Genomic DNA, 20,486 nt, shown 5'->3' on the forward strand with positions numbered 1-20,486 from the left:
CCATAGCAAGGCTAAAGAAATTGAAAGTGGCTTCATATTTAATGTTGGTACAAATGTCTTCTGGTTGGTCTTCAAGGTCAGTTTAGCAGCAAGAGAAGAAAAGGGTGGGTGGGTGTGTCTCCTGGAGGTCTGTCCCTTGCCCTGTACAGTGCCTTTGTCTGTTCTCTCAGATTAATGATTTTCTTTGGCACTGCCATTTTGGAAATGCCATGTTATGAGGGAACTAATTAAAGTATGGAGCATGTTTTTATTACTTCCCTTCTTCCATTAAATTCATAAGATGGCTGCAGTCAGAAAAAACATTCACTTCCAATCAACAAGACTTGGAGCTCTGGGGTTAGCCTTGAGGATATCAAATGAAAACTACATGGGAATGTATGAGTATTTCCTCTTCAAAATACTGATTTTAATTTGGAAAAGCTTTTCATCCCTCTGGGATCATAATCCTTTGTATATAAAGCCTTGTATAATCAAGGTAGATGGTATTGACAGAATGACACATTCTGAACTTGAACAAGAGGTCAGTAGTAATGCTGCCGGTGAGAGTCTTGCCACCGTCACCAAACACTGAGCTCTGCTTTAGCCAGACTGGGAGCGCCGGGGTGGTAATGCCCAAGATGCCATTAAACCAAAATGTCATTCCCCAGGAGAGGTGATTCTGCTCTTTACTCTGCTTTGGTGAGACCTCACCTGGAGTACTGGGCCAGGTCTGGAGCCCTCAATATAGGAATAATATGGACCTGATGGAGCAGGTCCAGAGAGGGGCCACGAAAGTGACTGGGGATTGGAGCACTTCTGCTATGAGGACAAGGTGAGGGAGCTGGGGTTGTTCAGCCTGGAGAAGAGGAAGCTCCAGGGAGACCTAATAGCAGCCTTCCAGTAACTGAAGGGGGCCTACAAGAAGGATGGAAAGAGGCTGTTTATAAAGTGACAGGATGAGAGGCAATGGCTTCAAACTAGAAAAGAGCAGATTTAGATTGAATGTTAAGAACAGAGGTTCTTTACTATGAGCTTTGTGGAACACTGGAACAGGTTGCCCAGGGAGATGGTTGGGGCCCCATCCCTGGAGATATTCAAAGTAGGGCTTGACAGGCCTCTGAGCAGCCTGATCTGCTGACTGCAGAGGAGGTTGGACTGGATGACCTTCAGAGGGCCCTTCCAACCCAGGCCATTCTATGATGCTATGATTCTAAGTGATGCGTTAACTGTTCTGCTGTGGTAGGAGGCAAGGTGTTGATTTGGTGTGCCTAAGAAACACCAAGGCTTGCATGGAAACTGACCAAACATTGCATGTTGACTTTCCAGGACAGCAGGGAAAAGGTAAGAGTGTGGTGGAGGTCACACTGGCTTCTGCCAAGCAACGTCACAGAATCCTATCTGCCTGTGGTGTTTAACAGCAGCTACCATAGGACAGATCATCTGATATCTGGGCTAAATCAGCTGCAGGTTTGGGGTTTTGTGGGTGGTGGAAAAGGTTTTTTGGTCTTTGTACACCCCCTACAGTGTTCTGACACAGATCTAGTTGTTTTGGGATGCTAAACAGGTCTTCGGGTAAAATGTGGTTTCCTCCCCACTTCAGTGTCTCCTGGCAGTGTGGCTGTGGGCCGGTCACACCTGACAGCATAGGTACATACTTGTGCTTACTTGTCCCCAGCTTTTAATTCCAACTCAGATGAAGTTCTCCCTACATCAGAGACTGTTTGAGATATTAAGAAGAGATGCTCAGACAGTCAGCCTTGTGCTGCACAGTAGGTGTGGGACATCCTACACACTGTGATGGAGAAGCAAGCTCCATAAAAGCACCTGAAGTGGAATTCTAAGTCTGCTCTCACTTCTTTGCATTCTATCCAAGGATCCTCTCCTCAGGACATGCAGAGGAGTGAGTTTCTCTCTGGAAATGCTTGGGGTGATTGTGCCTCAGAGGAAGTCCCAGCCTCAGAAACCTGAGGTCTCTTGTTTCTCATGATGGTACCCAATAATAGATGCTGTGTGCCAGCCATCTAATAACTGTATTAATCACTGTGCTATGGGCCACTGCTTCAGCTTTCTTCCTGGTTAGCTCTGTGGTGCACATTAGCCTATAATTAAGTATAGCTTCATGAAATATGTACCGTGCAACCTGTTTAATAGATAAACTATTCTCTAATATATTTTAAAGTCCAATGACCTACATGCTCAGTGCTGAAAATCCCCTCTTACTAACATTATTTCTCCCCTGAGATCTTCCATCTGAGCAAATCTGTTAAATGAAGTAGAGGAAGCTTTGATCCAAACTAGGCTAACTCCGTCATAACAAGTGGCTTCCACACATGTGTATGCGTATGTGTGTGTGGGAAGGAGGAACATGAGAAGGGCAGAAGCATGAGAAATGCAATTTTATAGCTTGTGAAATGTCCAAATCTGCCTCCTCAAGTTGGAAATACATAGCTGAAGACAACAGTATTTGTCTATATACTTGTGGCCATGTTGCCTGCACAGATGAAAACAAAGTGCTTCTGGCTCTGTGGCAAATTCTCTGCATCTCCTGGGGCACAGTGCTCCCACTGAGGTCCCACTCTGTGAAGCGGGCTGAACATCAGGCAGCTATGGACCTTCTGAGTGCAAGGAAAGCTGCACAGGATATGTGGTCTGGAGCTGGCCCATGCCACGTTTGCCATGGAGAAGGTTTCCTTCAAACAAAGTTCCAGATTTATTTGAAACTGGGTATGAGGAACCCTCAAAAGTGGTACATGACTGACCTTTAGTAAATGCCTTGGGCTAACCTCTGCCGTTTCTTTGACTCTCTAAAGATGAATGTGTCACAGCTTTGCTCTGGAATCTAAATGCAAACAGGACAGGTAGAAGAGATTTTTCAGACCCACAGAGAAAATGCTGGCACCATTTCCAATGGAGCAGGGAATTCCTACACAGCCTTTGAAACATGTTAAATGGTGGGGCATACTACTGTGTTCTAAGCTGGTATAGCCTATGACCAGCTCAGCTGGTGTATGTTGGAGAGGCACCCTCTTAGGCTGTGTGTAACTGTCCTTTCTCTTGTGGAATCCAGCAGCACTGCAGTTTTTCACTCCAAATGTGGTCCTCTCATGTGGACAGTTGCTATTCAAACTTGTCAAGAAGGTGTAGTAAGGACTCTTCTGCCCTGTTCTAGGAGCCCCATTGAGATGGGTACCATGCAGACACAGAGTACATCACAAGGGATGTTTATATTCCTGGCCCCACGCTTAGCTGGCTACCACTTCTCTCCCTCCAAGGCATGAGGGGGGCTGCTGGCTCATCCAGGGAAGAGTGGATTAAGCAATGGAGAAAGCTTGCTATGACTAAGGTGGTTAGCTGGGCAGGAGGTTCAGCTTCTTCCTTGCGTAACTATGTTTGTGCCCAAGTGGCTTTGGCACTTTTTGAACATGAGAAGAAAATAAGGAAATTAATACTGCAAGTTCACAGGAGAAGTGCAGCTGTCAGTGGCAGAGCAGATGCACCTTGCATTTGGAAGTGCCTTGCACATACTTGCAAAAGCAGCCAAAGCTTCAAGAAGGCCAGAGAGCACAAGTGCCTGCAAGATCCAGGCTGCAGAGGGTGATAAGGTATAACACTGGGTTCAGTTTTTGGTGCTGCAGTATAAGAGAGACATCAAGGTGCAGGGTCCAGAGCAGGGCAGTGAAGCTGGTGAAGCATCTGGAGAACAGGTCTGGTGAGGAGCTGCTGAGGGAACTGGGTTTGTTTAGTCTGGAGAAAGGAGGCTGAAGGGAGACTTTCTGGCTCTCTACAACTCCCTGAAAGGAGGTTGGAATGTGGTGGTGGTGTTCTCTTCTCACAAGTCACAGCTGATAGAACAAGAGGAAATGGCATCAAGTTACATCAGGAGAGGTTTAGGTTAGACATTAAGAAACACTTCTATACCAAAAGGGTTCTCAAAGCCTGGAATAGGCTGCCTAAGGAAGTGGTTGAATCACCATCCCTGGATGTATTTAAAAGCCATCTAGAAATGGAGTAGTAGTGGCTCTTCTTGAGTTAGGTAATGGTTGGACTTCATGTTCTTAAAGGTCTTTCCCAACCACAGTGATTCTGTAATGTGCAGAGGGAGCAACTCTCTCCTGCTGGTCTCAGTGCAGGATGGAACATGCATTATCTTCAGGCTAACTTCTTTATGAGTCATAGCCTCTGAAAACAGGCACCCCTTGGGTTGGCCAACCAAGCTACTGTGGAATTGGAGGCAGGACAAGGGGGCTGCTGGCCAAAGTTGTTACCAAGGCCATGGACATCTTTCTGGTGGAGACTACACACATGGGTTTTGGCCATTGCCAGAGCCGCATCCTCATCCCATCTCCATTTTGCACTATAATGTCTCCTAATACAACATTTGAGTTGCAACTAAAAGGTTGGGAAGATCAAAGTTTGCTTATCACAGGTTGTAATGCAAGGAATAGAATAGAATAGAATAGAATAGAATAGAATAGAATAGAATAGAATAGAATAGAATAGAATAGACCAGACCAGGTTGGAAGAGACCTTCAAGATCATCGTGTCCAACCTATTATCCAACCCGCCTAATCAACTAAACCATGCAACCAAGCACCCTATCAAGTCTCCTCAAGGAGAGCTGGGCAGGTGGTGATAGCTGCAGAAGAAACAGGAGTATTTAAAGGAAATGCATTAAAAGGCTTTCAAATTTACCTTGTCCTCCTTGGGAAGGTATTTTAGCAGATCCAGAGGTGCTGAAGTGCTCTTTGCTCTTGAGAATTCTAGCTGGAAAATAGGTCATTTACATCCTGCTCTGCATAAGGAGAAGGAGCATGCTCTCCTTCCTCTCCCCACTTGCTCAGCATCTCTCAGAGCTGCCAGCTCCTGGGGCTGCAGTCAGGATGGTTTGTAAGTTGAGAGTCTAAACCACTGCCCCAGGGACCTGCTGCTCTGCAAGTGCCCAGTGGACAGCAAAGTCTATAGGCTGTTTCTGTTTATATATAATTTTTTTTAAGCATCTTTTTTTTTTTTCTTTTCTCTTTGTTCAATATTTTGACATAATAGCCAAAACTAGTAACATGTTTGGGCAAGTGGCCAGTGCTTGTTTTACTGCACAGCCTCAGAAGCTGGAAATATCTGTGAACCTAAGGCTTTCTGAATGAAAGAGTTGTGGTGCCAGATACAAAGAGAGCTGGATAGAAACACCCAAGCATATTCAGGCTGCTTGTAACTCTTGAGGAACAAAGACAGTACTGCTCCCTCCCTCCTGCCTGCCCTGAGGAGCTTACCCAGCTCTGTTCCTGCCTGATCTTGTGGTGCCTAACCTAACTCCTTGGATTGAAGAAAGCAGCAGCACAGGAGCAGGAAACTTTCAGTACCTGAAGGGGGCCTACAAGAAGACCAGGAAGGGACTTTTTACAAGGGCTTGTAGTGACAGGATGAGAGGGAATGGATTTAAGATTGAGGAAAGCAGATTTAGACTAGAAATTAAGACGAAATTCTTTACAGAGAGGGTGGTGAGACACTTGAATAGGTTGCCAGGGAGGTGGTGGATGCGCCCTCCCTGGAGGTGTTAAAGGCCAGGTTGGATGAGGTCTTGAGCAAGCTGGTCTAGTGGAGGGTGTCACTGCCCATGGCAGACGGGTTGGAACTAGATGGTCCTTAAGGTCCCTTTCAACCAAATCCATTCTATGAATCTATGAAACTCTACCAGTCCCCAAAGCACTGGAATTTATGAAGAAATAAACTAAACTGATCCACACTGTTCAAGGGATACAATAACACCTTGGCTGCAGCAGTGGGTTGAAGTGTAGGGGAATGAAGGATCAATGCTGGATGGTGCCCCAGCTTCTGGTATGGCTGTGCACAGGTCCAACAACTAGGAAGGGGGTAATAAGTCTTCTGTGGTGTGCAAAGGCATCACAGGCTACTTACAGAGGGGTTGGAGGCTTCAAGAGCAGGTGCAAGTTGGTAAAGAGGCTCCAAAGGAAGACTTTGGAGACAAGCAAGGAGGGAGGGGACTCATCATTTATGTCTAATTCTATGTTCTTTGGCAAAATAACCCCAGACCAGATCGGATATTAGAAGACACATGCTGAAAGGGACATCAAACACTGGAACACCCTAGGAAGGTGGTTGAAAGACATGTAGATGTGGTGCTGAGAGACATGGTTTAGCACCTGGTGTGGCAGAGTTAGATGATGGTTGAACTTTGAGATCTTTTCCAACTGAAACAATTCTATGACTCTCTGAAACTGAAGTGGGATCAAAAGAGAGTCCTCTAAGAGGCTTTATGATTAGAAACAGAGTAGTGATAGTAGTGGAACACGGGAACAGGTTCCCCGGGGAGGTAGTTGAGGCCCCATCTCTGGAGATACTCAAGGTGAGGCTTGACAGGGCTCAGGGCAGCCTGATCTAATGGAGGATGCCCCTGCTTACAGCAGAGAGGGGGTTGGACTAGATGACCTCTGGAGGTCCCTTCCAACCCAGACATTCTATGAAGTAACTCTTGCACCTCTACTTGTTTGTGAGCCAGATGCTGGACAGAATGCTTTTTGCAAATGACTTTCTCCTTAAGTAGGAGGAAGAGAAGTGACTCTAATATTCTGCCTGGTACCTAGGGAGCCATGCTGCCTTCACCACTATGGTGTCTACCCATTGTGCCCAGACTTTCAGTTACCAAGGGTTCTGGTTTTGGTTTTCAGGGGTGTGTTTGTTGCTTCCCCTACCCTGAAAACTCTCTCTTCCTGCAGGAAGCCCTTTCATGCTGCCTGCTAGTTCTGTTGTTGTATGAATTGTGGCACAACCGGCGTTCTCCCTGGAAAGAGCACAGTCTGTAAGGGAAGTGCTTAATGTAATAAATTGCAGATTTTTTGGTACATGGGAGATTTGTTCCAACAGTGGGTTTTGCACTGCCCCAAATTTTCAATTTCAATTAACTTAATTGTATTCAATAGGCTGAATGAAAAGATCTTAAGTAGCATGTGAGTCAGGCTTTCAGAATGTGAGCTTGGAGGAGGCACTTAGCTGATGCACAGCAGTCCTGAGCCTGGGAAACAAATGCATGGATACTGAGGGTGCACCAGCTGCCTTGCTCCTTTTCCCAGCATAGAATCATAGAATGGTTTGTGTTGGAAGGGACCTCTAAAGGTTATCCAGTCCAACCCCCTGCAGTCAGCAGGGACATCTTCAACTAGATCAGGTTGCCCAGAGCCCTGTTGAGCCTCACCTTGAATATCCCCAGGGATGGGGCCTCAACCACCTCCCTGGGCAACCTGTTTCAGTATAAATGTCTTACATGCACCTCATCGAAGTGGCAGCACTTAGTGGATGCAGGTGGTCTGTCTTCCTCTGCCTTCCCTCTCTTCCCCATGCATCCACATTCAGCTCCACATGCACATCCTGTCTTCCCTCATAAAGAGAGAAACCATAATAAGAAAGAGGTTTTATTAAACTAATGCAAAAATGGCATTTTCTTTGAGGATTTAAGCCCATCATTTTTAATAATAAAAATCAAATTGTCATTGTTGCACCCTGTATAAGTTTTATTCAAATCAGCCTCTAAATGCTTTGTGCCTAAGCAGCTCTCTCCTGAGATGTGTGTGTTTTAGCATCAGTTAAATGAGTTTAAGAAGGAGGCTCATCCTCTGGCTGTAGGCAGTGAATCTGGAGATCAGGAGATTTTTTTTAAATGAGGGACTGCATTGGTGTGTTAGTCATAGAGTGGCTTAACATGGAAGGCACTGCAGAGATCATCTACTCCAACGTCCTTGCCATGGGCTGGGACGCCTCGCAACTAGACTTGGTTGCCCAAGGCCTCATCTAATCTGGCCTTCAACACCTTCACCCAGAAGGCATCCACAACCTCCCTCAACAGCCTATTCCAGAGTCTCACCAGCCTTGTACTGAAAATCTTCTTTCTAAGCTCCAGTCTAAATCTGCTCTCCTTTGCCTTAAACCCATTTTCCCTTGTCCTGTTGCTAGACACCCTTATGAAAAGTCCCTCTCCAGCCTTCCTGTAGAATCCCTTCAGGTATTGGGAGGCAGCTGTATGGTCACCATGGAGCCTTCTCTTCTCCAGGGTGAACAACCCCAGCTCCCTCAGCCTGTCTTCACAGCAGAGGTGCTCCCTGCCTGGATCATCTTTGCAGGACTGGGGACACCAGAACTAGACACAGAATTCAAGGTGGGGTCTCATCAGAACAGAATAAAGGGGCAGAATTGCCTCTCTTGCCCTGCTAGCCACACTCCTTGTTTATGCAGCCTAGGATAGGGTTTGCCTTCTGGGCTGCAGCTGCGCTGCATGGCTCTGGGAGACAACTGATTATGAGAGGTCACTGCTTCAGCTGCAGAGCTGCCCAAGCCAACCTACCTCCTCTAGCTGTCAATCACAAGTAGCAAACAAGTTTAAATATAAACGGTCATTTTAGCCTGGCAGAATCAAGTAGTTGTATGCTGAAGGCAGGATTTCAGTGCAGTTCAGGAGGGGTGAGCAGCTAACCAGGTATGCCCAGAGTGCTGCCTCCCATGCTGGGAAGAGGCCTCATGTGCTGGGCTGTAGTGCTGCACATGGACATCTTTCCATCCCTGACACTTGAGGTTCAGCTCTTGACTCTGAGAAAATCTCTTGTTTTCTGAGCCTCTTCAGAGCTGCATTGATATCTCATGGGAAGCAGGATAGCTTTCCTAGTCAGACTGTCATTGGGCTTAAAATACTTGGAGCTTTAAGAACTACAGAGCACCATTTTTCTAGCATTTCAGCATTTTCTCTGTTGCCTTTGGCAATGGCTGCAGTATGGAGAGGCACAAATAAAGCGAAAGTATGAGAAATACATTCATGCTTTCTTAGGCTTTCATGTATACAATCTCCTTATACAGAGCTTAAAAATGGAGGTTTAGCATATTAGTGGGGTTTATTTAAGTTTTTGCCATGGGTAGCACTCCAGTTGTCCAAAGCCTGTTCTGAACCTTCTTAACCTCAGTGCCTACTCATAAACATGTTACTTAGATCTGCCCAAAGCAGAGCATGTCTCCCATCCAGCATGAGCTCCTGACCAGTGCCTGTGACTCTCCTGCTGCCTGATGGCCCTCATCTTCCTCTGTCTTCAGGATGCTGGAGTCTGTGCTGTCCTCCCACATGACCTCCTTACCCTCCATGCAGATTGTTTTTGAACAGCTCTGGTTGCAGAACTGTCCTGCATTCAGCTGCTGGTAGTGAAGTCTGCTGTGTCCCACTGGAATCTCATTTACACTCTTTCCTGGCCTGAGCTGAAGTCCTTTGAGAAGAAGGCAGGAAGATTTTGCTCAAACTTTGCTCAAGCTTTTCTGTCTGCTTTGCTCAAGCCTTTGTGCTGGCCTTGATGACTGGTTAGTTGGTCCTTTGGACATACGACTCAGTTTGAACAACATTTGCTCTACATCCTACTGCATCATCTTTTAGAAGTTGCTGCAAAAGGTTTCTTGTCCATGTGGTTTGAGTTCTTTGTCCTGGAAATCCTGTAATTAATAAACATAAAAGAAATTAGTTCACAAATGGATTTTCATAGGATGAGTGGTAGAACACATCTCCCACAATGGCAACTTTGCTATCTTGAAGGACTGCATTTCAGTTAGACTGAAAAAAAAACCCAACCACCAGCAAAATTCCTCCTGCCTTAAATAGATCCAACCACTGTTTTATTTTGCTTGGACGTGTGCTTCTTCCTCCACCACTTGCTTTACTTTTTAAAGTCAGTTATGGTTCCAGTGTGTAACTTGCAAAAATGGTGCGTGTCCCAAGGGTGAGTGAAGTTGTGCCTGCACAGGGCCCTTTTCTCAGGGCGAGCACACACCTTGTTTGCAGAACTTTTCATCAGTTACCTCTTCAGCAGCTGGCTTAGAAGTGATGCACAGGAGTGGAAAACTGAAGCTGTTACCAAGCTGCATGTCCTGAAATGTACCCTGAAAGCTGTATTCGGTATAGACGGTTTTGTTTGGCTATTTAAAATCAGTTGGAGACTTTCTAGTCCCCGAAGATCTTCTTGTAGGTTTGCAGAGTTGGTTACTCTGCAAACTGCCAATGTTTAATTCATTCCTTTTTTTTTTTTTTTTTTTAATATGTGAGATGTAAGTAAGTTGGAATGAGCTAATCTAGCCAGTGGAATTTTATAACAAATGTACGAATGCTGTGGGTTTCCCTCCTTCACTCCCTCCAGCAGAAACATAATTTGCAGAAATGAAAACACTCACTGGCTGGCTTTAGGGTTCTCTCAAAAATAGAAACAGTGGGGTTTGTCTGGCTTCCTCACCACACACCTGGTGTATATCACTTTAAAAAATACATTATGCCTCATTAAATTACAATTAAATGAAATCACGATCATTTGTTTTCCTGGAAGGAAGATGTTTTGCATATTGAAAGCCTAATTTGTTGCAGGTGACAAAAAGGCTGCGCAGATTATTTAATATCACTTTATTTTTTATAATGCTCACTGGTTAGTGTATACTTCAGTAGCTCAGAATTATTGTAAGCATTATTTCTCTCCAGATACTTTATTATCCTACACTATCACTCAGCTATCTATCCACTGTCGTTTACCAGTATTGTTCAGCTTCAGTTGTAAGAGGACACGAGATTTCTCTCTCTGACTCAGTTTTCTTATTGTATGCCCTGCTGTTTATGTGGCTTCTATGCTGCCAAAGCACTTGGGGAGCTGCAGAAAAACTCTCTTTGGTACCAGGTTTTCTAGCTGCAGGGCACATGGGAGAAGGGCAGGGGCAGGGAACTGGACTCCCTCCTGAACCTGTCTAGGAAAGTGAGGTACCCAGCAGTTGGACAGCCTCATGATTGAGCAGCATCCCTATGGCGGGGTGAGACTCTTGTACAAACAATGGGCATAGGCTAGGGTTCAGAACCACCAAATCAGCATGCTGAATTTCCCACACTGAATTCTTTCACCAGGGAATAAGAATTGGGGCTGTTTAGCATGGAGAAGTTTCCATGCAGACCTTGGAGCTACGCTTCAGTATCTGAAGGGGACCTATATAGGAAGGCTGGGGAAGGACTTGTTTAGACGGGTGTGATGGTTTGAGCTGATGGTTTGAAACTGAAGCTGAGTAGATTTAGGCTGGATGTAAGGAAGAAATTGTTTACAATGGGAGTGGTGAGATGCTGGAACAGGCTGCCCAGGGCTGTGGTTGAGGCCCTGTCCCTAAACACATTCAAGATCAGAGTTGCTGTGGCCCTGGACAGCCTGCTCTAGTTGGAGGTGTCCCTGCTGAATGCAGGGGCATTGGACAAGAAGACCTTTGAGGGTGCCTTCCAAACCAATGCATTCTGTGAATGATCAGAGCCAACCATCTGGTGATAAATTGGCCTCTTAGCACAAGTATCTCAGGCAGTGAGATAACTCTTAGTACCATGACCAAGCCACTTCTACCTGTGAGCCTCTGATTTACATAGAGAGTCAGTGACTGCCCTGAAAAGTAATTGCTGGCATGCTTTTACATACATCTCTGCTCTCCAATTTTGAAATTGGACCATAAATTTAGCCAGGATAAAATGGGAGGGAGAAAAGGCTGTCTTAGAATCAGCTCCAGTAGCTTTCAGGTACCTGTCTTTCAACCTAAGCTCATTCATTCTTTATCTTTTCTTTAAAAAAAAAAAAAAAAAAAGATGTTATGTATTCTTTAAAAGACTCAGGAAATTAAGACTTTAGAGAATCTCTGGAACTGATATTTATTTACTGCATTAGGAGAGGTTTCCCCTGGCTTTAAGGGAAAATTATAACAGGGACTTGCTGTATCGGACATGGGATCATGCAAGTCATGGATTCAAAGCTTCTGTAAGGTCCTTTTTTGGTTAATCTCCCTCAGCCTGTGGGCCTGGCAGATTTTGGAAAGCTCTTCAGAATGTCCCTAGCTTCTCAGAGGGGTGGTAAACCCTGAGGAAGAATCCAAGTATGAGCATGCAGTTGTGCTGAGGTCACAGAGAGTACCAGAGGCCAACCCAGCACCTTCTTCAAACTTTTTCCCAGTGCAGACCTCCTTCACCAGCCAGGTTCTCTCTCTGATCCCATTTCTGACTGCAGGGCCCCTCCATGGCTCCACTCCCAGCTTCAGTCCTTCTGGTAACTACTCAGATAATTGCAAGAAAATGTAATTGGGAATCTCTTAGCTTAATTATGTAGATGAGGAGCTGAAAAGACAGATCTGTGTGCAGCCTGCCTTCAGGTTGTGTGTGGAGCTGGGTTTGAGCATGTCTGGTGTAAAGCTTTCAGCTGTGTGTTTTTAACATTGGTGTTTGATAGCAGACAAATGCAGGTACAGAGGTGCTGTGTGCTGGGCTGCTGGTTTTGTCAGGAAGTCTGGCAAAGGAGATGAATGTATGCTAAAAATCTTGGCATTTGGGTAATTGGCCAGCAGTGTCCCAGTAGTTTCTGTGGGCCCTTATCAAGGCACGTGTGTGATGCCCTTAACTTCTAGATTATCTGTGGAACTGTCATGTAGGTTATGCAGGAATTTGATCCCATCGTTCAATTTAGAATCATAGAATTGTCAGGGCTGGAAGAGACCTCAAGGATCATCTGGTTCCAACCTCCCCTGCCATGGGCAGGGGACATCTCACACTAGATCAGGTTGCTCAGAGCCCCATCCAGTTTGGCCTTAAAAACTTCCAGGGATGGGGCTTCTACCACCTCCTTGGGCAACCTGTTCCGGTGTCTCACCATCCTCACGGTGAAGAACTTCTTTAAGCCTGGTTTAATTGCATTTTCATCTCTCTCAACTCCCTTCAGTTTGCTTTTTGTTGTTTGGGGTTTTTTGTTGTTGGGTTTTTTTTGTTTGGTTGGTTTGGGGTTTTTTTTGGGGGGTGATGTGTTTTGGTTTGGGGTTTTTTTGTGGGGGGAAGTGCTATGCTTATCTCCTGGGATGATAGCTTTGGTAAAATCCAGGTGAACATGGTATCATCTTGTGGTATGAAGCCTGTGGTGTTTTAAAATGAGGCAGGAGAGAATGTGTTAAATCCTCAAAGCTGGATTCTAAGGCTTTATTACTGTTCCATCTTTCTCCTCTCAGAAATGACTGTCCAGACCAAAATGAATGGACTGTAACATCAGAAAGCAGTCAAACGTTTTTCTTTATAAACCTCCTGCACTGTTTAAATGTCGAGACTAAATTTACCAACCTTGTCAGATTTGTCAGAGATGAACAAGACTGCCAAGTGTTCCCAGCTCCAAGTAGAGAGAGAGAGACCAATCTAACAGCTCCTAAAATATTTGTAGCAAGCACCTGGTGGTAGCTGCAATTTCTTCTACCCAGTGCACCTACCTTCCTTTCCAACATCTCCATACTCAGCTTATTGCAGTGCCAGAATAGGACAGTCCCAAAATAAACCCCAGCCCCCAGAAGGCAAACACTTTCCTACAAAACATCCCCTTGGGGAGAGCCCATGAGACTCTGATGCAGGTTCTCAGTATTGGAACTCAGCTGAGTATACTAAACAAACGTTAAAAAACCCAAGACATGACTGGGCTCTTTTTTTATTTTTCTTCTCCTTTTTTTTGGTAATTTTTTGAACCAGGGCTTGTTGTCAGAGATCCTGCGTAAAGAAGAAGACCCTAGGACAGCTTCCCAGTCCTTGCTGGTAAACTTAAGGGCAATGCAGAATTTCCTCAACTTGCCTGACTCGGAGCGGGATCGTATCTATCAGGATGAGAGAGAGAGAAGTATGAACCCCAACGTGAGCATGGTGTCTTCAGCTGCCAGCAGCCCAAGCTCCTCCAGAACCCCCCAGGTAAGATGCAGTCCCTTGTTACTTTTTGTGGTGTGTATTAGTCCAGGGAAGGATTTCCTCCCCACCCTCCCCCTGTCTGTTGCTCTCCTTGCCCAGATAAGTTCTGGAAATCCTTTTGTGTGGTTTGGAGTGGCTGTTAAAAGATGTTTAGTAGATTTCAGCTGGACATTGTGATGATGACTGCAGCTTTAATCAATGCCATAAATGTAGAGAAGTATGTAACAGTAGTGCCTGAAGGAGTGTGTGTGGGTGTTGATACATGTCCACTGAATGTCTGTTACAGAATAGATTATAGAAAAGAGTGCAAGTGACATTTATCTGTGTCCATTGCATCCTGCTGAATGCAGAGAATGTTTGTTGGCTTATGGAGAGGTTCATACACGTTGCAGTAAAAAGTGTGTAGTGAAAAGAGGTCAACAGTGAACTCCCTGATAGGCACTGCTAGAAATTAGCATGCTCTGTATTCTGCATAGGAGATCACAATCCTTCAGTGAGAGGCTTACACAAATGAATCATTTGAAGTACTGAAAACAGAAATGGGCAAAGTGCTGGGAAGGAAGATGATGCTTTACAGCTTCAAACCAGCTCTCATCTCATTGACTTAACTTCACGTGTTTATTAATGTGTGGCTGCCACCCGTTTCCCTGATTAGATTGCTCCTTTGCACTAAGAAAGAGCATCCACATGCTGCACCATAAGAGTCTTCCCCTTATACCAGACTGCTTGCAGTCCCAGACACACTCTGAAAGAGTGAGGGTGCCTGCACAGGGTGATGATTAACTCCTGGCATGACATTTGCCTGACTGGAGCTTGAAATGTCTGCCGGTGCAGACATGACAGGTCAGTTCCAGCACTTCTCTTGAGCTTTGGTGCTCAACTAACCCTTCTGCTTTGGTGATATCACAGACACATAGTCTGTGAAGTCTTGGGCTGTGTTAGCCGTGCTTATAACCATATTTTGCTGAGCACTTATCATGGAATTCCTTAGCCACAGTTGCTAAAAGTAGGCAAGAATTTGGGGGGGGGGGAGGCACACAATTTTGCATGCAGACTGATCATCCTTGAGGAAGATGTGTTGATTTTGTGGAAACTCTTGAGTTTGTTCAGTGGGATCTGGGTGTTTGGGTGCACTTCAGCACATACATGATGTCAAGCACTGTTTTCACTGAAAGCAAATAGATCCTGCCAACCCAGGTTTGACACCCAATTTTTATGTCACAGGAAACTCCTTGTGTACCTCTGATCGTTTTTAGTGAAAATAAAATCATAAAGGGAGCTGCTTTAACATTTGAGTAGTGTAGCCCCATTCTGCATTTTCGTGGATTCACAAAGGAAGTAGCTTATTCCTATGTAGATTTCTTGCAATAGGTCTTGCAACTACAATCAAATAGGGAGGAAACAGAAGGAAATGGAGAATGTAGATGCAATCTGGTGAGAATAAAAATTGGATCTGTTGTCCCATCTCGTTCCTCTGTTGAAATGTGACATTTCCCCATGTTTTAGCCACAGCTAGAACATCATTTAAAATAATGGAAATTCTGCCTACATTTTTAAGAGCCAAGTGTTGCTAGAAAGCCATACACTAGAAGTACAAAGCAGCCCATCCTCGCCTTATTTCGGCTGGAAGAATCAATGCAATATTGTGAGGGTTTTAATCAGCTAAAGCGGCACACAAAGGTTTTCGTACCCAGTGCCTGTCGGATAACATCTCCCCAGCCCTCAGAGGGCCAACACTAGTCAGCACAGGTGCTGTTTTGACAACTTGGACACCTCTGCAGATGAGGCTGCTTCCCAGCTCCTGGGCAGCCAGCACGGCCACTCTGCTTGCCCATATGCCTGGTATTAGTTCTGACGAGACGAGTGCCACCCTTGCAGCAATCCTCAGCAGTGTTAGCCCCTCAGCAGGTATGTCACTACCCCAGAGCAGGGTGCATTGAGGCACCAGTGGTAGAAACTGCACTGTCCTTTCAGGAATTGTGAGGGTGTTGGGGAAGTTGATGGGATGGCATTTGGAAAAGTGGTTTCCATGGATACCGATCTCCTGCGGCAGTACTTCTGGGAATGGTTCTCGAGTGTGCTGCGTAGGAGAGCACTGGCAGATACCTGTGGAAGCGCTGGTGTCAGGGCACACATTGAGCAACCTAGCCCAGCTGTCCTAACTCTGAGCCAGCCCCAGGCTCCCCTGCTCAGTCCCTGCCCCAAAGTGAGAATGGCAGATGGATCGGGCAGTCAGGTGCAAGTGCTATGGGAAGAGGCTGGGAGCTGCTGGGAGGTACTGCATGCACACAGGGGGCCTGGATCACAGCTGACTTCCAGTGCTCTGGCACTGTGCATACAAACACTTCTATTTTCCCCACTCTTTGCAATGAGATATTTCAGTCATGGGAAACCCCTTAATATCCAGGTAGGGTTTGAATCTAGGCCTCTAAGATTAAATACTTCCATCTGGTGACTGTGATACTTGGGGGTGATGCTTGCCCTACCTGTTTCAGTTATGAAGGGAAAAATGATGCAGCTTTCAGGGTGTGTAGGGATGGATTGTTTTCAGGTGTGGAACTGCAGCGTAGGAAACCCATGCAGGATGGAGCTATATTTTTAATCTTCCTTTTACGTGCTAATTTTGTTCTTCTCAGGATCTCCAGCCTCCATACTGGCCTTTGAGGCTGTGGTGACCTCAGCTGCCGTGCTAGCCAAAGGCTCCAGTGACTGGGAAGGCTTTTTTTGTAACCATCAAAGCACTTCAGGGCCCTTGGTAAAATTAAGCTCCATTAAATGAGTCCTGACAGACTTTGGATGTCCTCTTCCTTCCCAAGATCTCATTGTTGTTTTCCTGTGTTTCTCACAATTACCTTAACTCTCATCAATCTGTGAACGTTTAGTTTCAGAGTGTGCTGTCCCTGTCAGTCTACCCCTCGGGCTGGCCTGTGTTCACAGCCAGTGGAGGGTGGTGGCTTTGAGCACCAGTGTCCCAATGGGCATGGGCAGGCTCTGGTCTGCCCCAGCTTTCCCCCCAGCTGCCCTTGCCCAAATGTAGGAGGCTAGCCTTATCAGGAGCAGGACAATCTTAAGCCCTTTCCACATGCCTGCAACAGGAATTGATGAACTTGGAGGGTAAGAAAGGGAGAAGATGCAGACTGGTTAAAGCTTTATCTGGAAGCAGTAGGCAAAGCAATTAGTCTTGATTGTTGTCCTGATTGGATTTTGACTCTGTTATTAATGTGGCCTTTGGTACAAAAAAGATGTTAGGGAGAGGAAGATTTGGAGGAGGGCAAAGCAGAAGTAGAAGTTCAGAAGGTTTGGTTTTGCCTAGTTAACCTTCCCATTAACAAATGGGCATTTGGGCATGTCTGCATGGTGAAAAATTAACATGAGATGTACTCTAGCAGGCTCAACTCTGACACAGAAATGGGAGGCAGCTGAAAAGGTTTAGAATTGGGCCAAATAGCTGAATGTCAGCAGGGTTTATGGGAGGTTTGGATCTCTGGGGAAGTGTGAGCTTTGCCACCCGGGCTGCTTTATTTCTTCAGTCCTTTACACCTCAGGAGAAAGCAGATTTTTGTGTCAGTAACCTACAAGTCTACCTTAGAAGACATAAGGGACAGCGAGCAGCCCTGGGATCTCTTCTTTGCACTTGGAAAGCAAATGAGATCTTTCTCTCCAAGGGGCTGCTGGTGTGTTCTGGGGACTGCGTTGGCCAAGGGGCTGTAAAACCCCATCTTGTAGCAGTCTGAACTGTATTGAAGGAAGGCTTGTAGGGGGTAGTCTAGCTGGGGAAAGTACTGGCAGCGTCCCTTATTGTCCTTCATTTGTCACAGAAGCTGATGGGAAATCATTCAATTAAAAGGAGTGCAGTGGAATACACAAAATCTCAATATGAGTTTAGGAGAATGAGGGCAGCACATCAAAGGCATGCCAAAGCCCAGCTTTGTGAAATGATTTATTTTTTTTTTCATTTCCACTGATTTCCTAGGTGAAATTAGGTGACTGTCTGGCTAGCATAATGATGATAAGGCTGGGAAGCCACAGGCACTCAAATGACATACGTATAGCTTTAATAAAGGATGAGGGAGACTTGAGGGAGTGCATTAAATTGAGTAATAATTTATTATTTAGAGACCTCTACCCATTTACTCATTTTTTCTGGGAGAATTGGCTCTTCCTCCAAGGTGTAGGCCACTTTTAGAGAGGGGGGAGAAGGTAGGGGCTGGTGCCCCTGGTGCAGCAGCTCGCTGGCAAAGCCAAGCGGAGCGGCCACCCGCAGCCCGGTGCCCTGGCTACCTGTCCTGTGCTTGAGCTGCTTCATGAAGCTGCTGGGAGGGAGCAGGGGAGCGTTGACAGGGCCCTGCATGTCCTATAGGAATGCACTGCAATTATTTCCAATCACAATTAACCTGATTAGAATAACGGACAGGAAGTGTCCCTCTGTAGCTAATGCAGTTTGGCATCAGCTGACTGAAATCCTCTGATAATTTCTGCACAGATGGCTGGGCTGAAAGCAGCACTTTTTTAATTATTATTTTCATGGTCTCTTGGTAGGCCAAAACCTCGACACCAACAACAGACCTCCCCATTAAGGCGGACGGCGCCAACGTCAACATCACAGCTGCCATTTATGACGAGATCCAACAGGAGATGAAAAGGGCCAAGGTATCGCAAGCTCTGTTTGCCAAAGTGGCTGCCAATAAAAGTCAGGTGAGTGGTGGAGGGGATTTTTTTCGTTGTGGGGCTTTTTGGGGTTTTGTTTTTCAAGCAAACCCCGGGGTTGGAACTAGACCTATCTCCTCTTCCCACCAATAAAATTACATCTGTTCCTGCAATAACAATAATCTGCATCTCTGGGGAGCCTGTCGTGTTTTTGGCTTTCGCCTGCTGAAGTGGTTTCCTTTTCCCCTTTAAAACAGGGCTGAGGAAAGGATCAGCTCTCAGGCCAAGCTTCTCCCCTTTGTAGAAACATAGATGCCTTTGACCACTTGTGGTGTATGACTTACACCTCTGCTGGTGGGACAGGGACCTTTCAGAATGATGGTATCCTTCTCATTTGGCATGCAAAGAAATGGTTTTCCCAAGTGATTAGCTGAGGGAAGGCAATGGGAAGCTGTGTATTAGGCAGGTGTTTCCCCTGTTGTTTTTTTTCATGTTGTATGTGCTGCATATGGTATTGCCATGTGAATAATTCACATCAGATCCAATCGTTGGTACAAAAAGACGTGAGAGGGCACTGCAGCAAGTTCTCCTGGATAATTTCCACCTTGGGTGTAAAAAATACATGTGGGCAAACCTAGATGGGGGTGAAATTCTTGAAAGGAATCCATTAATTTAAAAATTTCATCCAACTCTTTAAAAAAATATAACACACCAAAAGGGATTTTGTTGAAAGGAGGACAGAGAGAGTTTTTTGTAGGGAGGACAGCAAGTGGATTAGAGTCCATCAAAAGGAATTGTTTGCTCAGTGAAAAGGCTCCTTCATGTCCTGTATGGAATTACTCAGTTGGGTGAGGAGAGGGCATCAATATGCACACAAATGTGTCTGTGACAAGGTGGGACAGAAAGGTCTAGATGCACACACCCTGCAAAATGCAATACTTTCTTGAGCCCTCTGTGCAGGGAAACAACATCTCAGTCTTTAAAGTAGATGTAAAATAAGGGGTTGAACAGCGTGTAAACAATGTATCAAAGGCTGTCAGAGCTCATGGGAGAGCCTTGTCCCTGTTACAGGTATTTGTGTCTTGACATACAGAGGTCTGATTCATTTTTCCTTTCTCATTTAATCATCTATTTTCTTGGCCTTTTGCTCTCTCTTCTCGGGGTGCAGGGGTTACAGCCCACAACCCCTCTGTCCCCCACCAAAATCCCAGTCACAGTATGAAAGACATACAAGGAAAATACCATGGAACCCTCTTAAACTGTTAAATGCATAAAAATCTCATGTACCACATGGCAAAATATAATGAGAACTGGAGCTGTTAAACGAATAAAGCTGTTAAAAGCATAATGCCACTTGGCACAACTACTGTGCATTTAACGGTTTTCCACTGTGTAATAAATGACATATGTGGTAAACGTGCAGTAAATATAAAAACTGCACAATTGATTTTGCAAACGTGCCCCTTATTCTTTACTCCATGCAGATATCAAAGTTCCACCCAGAATCTGGACTGGATAGCTTTTAATAAGGAGCATTTAACACAGACTGAATGCCAGCCTTTCTGAGGTTTGGTTTAAAATTGCCTGCAAGCTTCCTGTCATTATACCCGGAGGCTTCTTGAAATAGAGAGAGACTGAGCCACCCAACAATAATTTGGGTGGCTCACCAGCTTTGGGCTGTGCCAGTCTGAGTGCCCTTCTCTGGCGGCACTGCACGCCAGCACCCAAACAAAAACAGGCTCCCTAGGCTTTCGCGTGGAAAAAGAGCAGGGCAGGTTTGGGAGCCAGATGCAAAAGGTTAAGAGCAGGATCCGCAAATGTTATTGCTTAAAGCCAAGTTGCTGCACATAACGGTTTTGTTTCCTCAGCAGCAGCGAGGAAAGAAGCGTTTCTGAGGCTGATGTTTCTTTTGTTTCACAGCCCTGCCAAAGCAGTGCTGGCTCCCTGGGATGACCCAGCACTTGCCATGCTGAGATGTCAAAGCGCTCTGCTGGAGCATGAAAGTGCTTTATGGGGGTACTGGAAGGCAGGGGTAGAGAGGCCATAGCCAAGAACCATAGCAGTGTATGGGGCCTTCCCCTGCCCCAAAGCCTGGCTTGGCCTGCCTGTGCTG

General features: G+C 45.6%; 1 protein-coding gene across 1 annotated transcript in view; it reads left to right on the top strand.

The window, feature by feature from the left end:
- Positions 1-20,486, top strand: part of SATB2 (SATB homeobox 2) — a 139,331-nt gene that overhangs the window by 84,327 nt on the left and 34,518 nt on the right. Inside the window, exons 8-9 of the mRNA XM_068137944.1 lie at positions 13,517-13,729; positions 18,266-18,421. Of these exons, the coding sequence (XP_067994045.1) occupies positions 13,517-13,729; positions 18,266-18,421 (369 nt within the window). The remainder of the gene's footprint in view (positions 1-13,516; positions 13,730-18,265; positions 18,422-20,486) is intronic.

The sequence above is a fragment of the Melanerpes formicivorus genome, unplaced genomic scaffold, assembly GCF_026170545.1.
Source record: "Melanerpes formicivorus ecotype bairdi unplaced genomic scaffold, bMelFor1.0.p_v2 SCAF_5, whole genome shotgun sequence".
In the NCBI taxonomy this organism is placed as follows: Eukaryota; Metazoa; Chordata; class Aves; order Piciformes; family Picidae; genus Melanerpes; species Melanerpes formicivorus.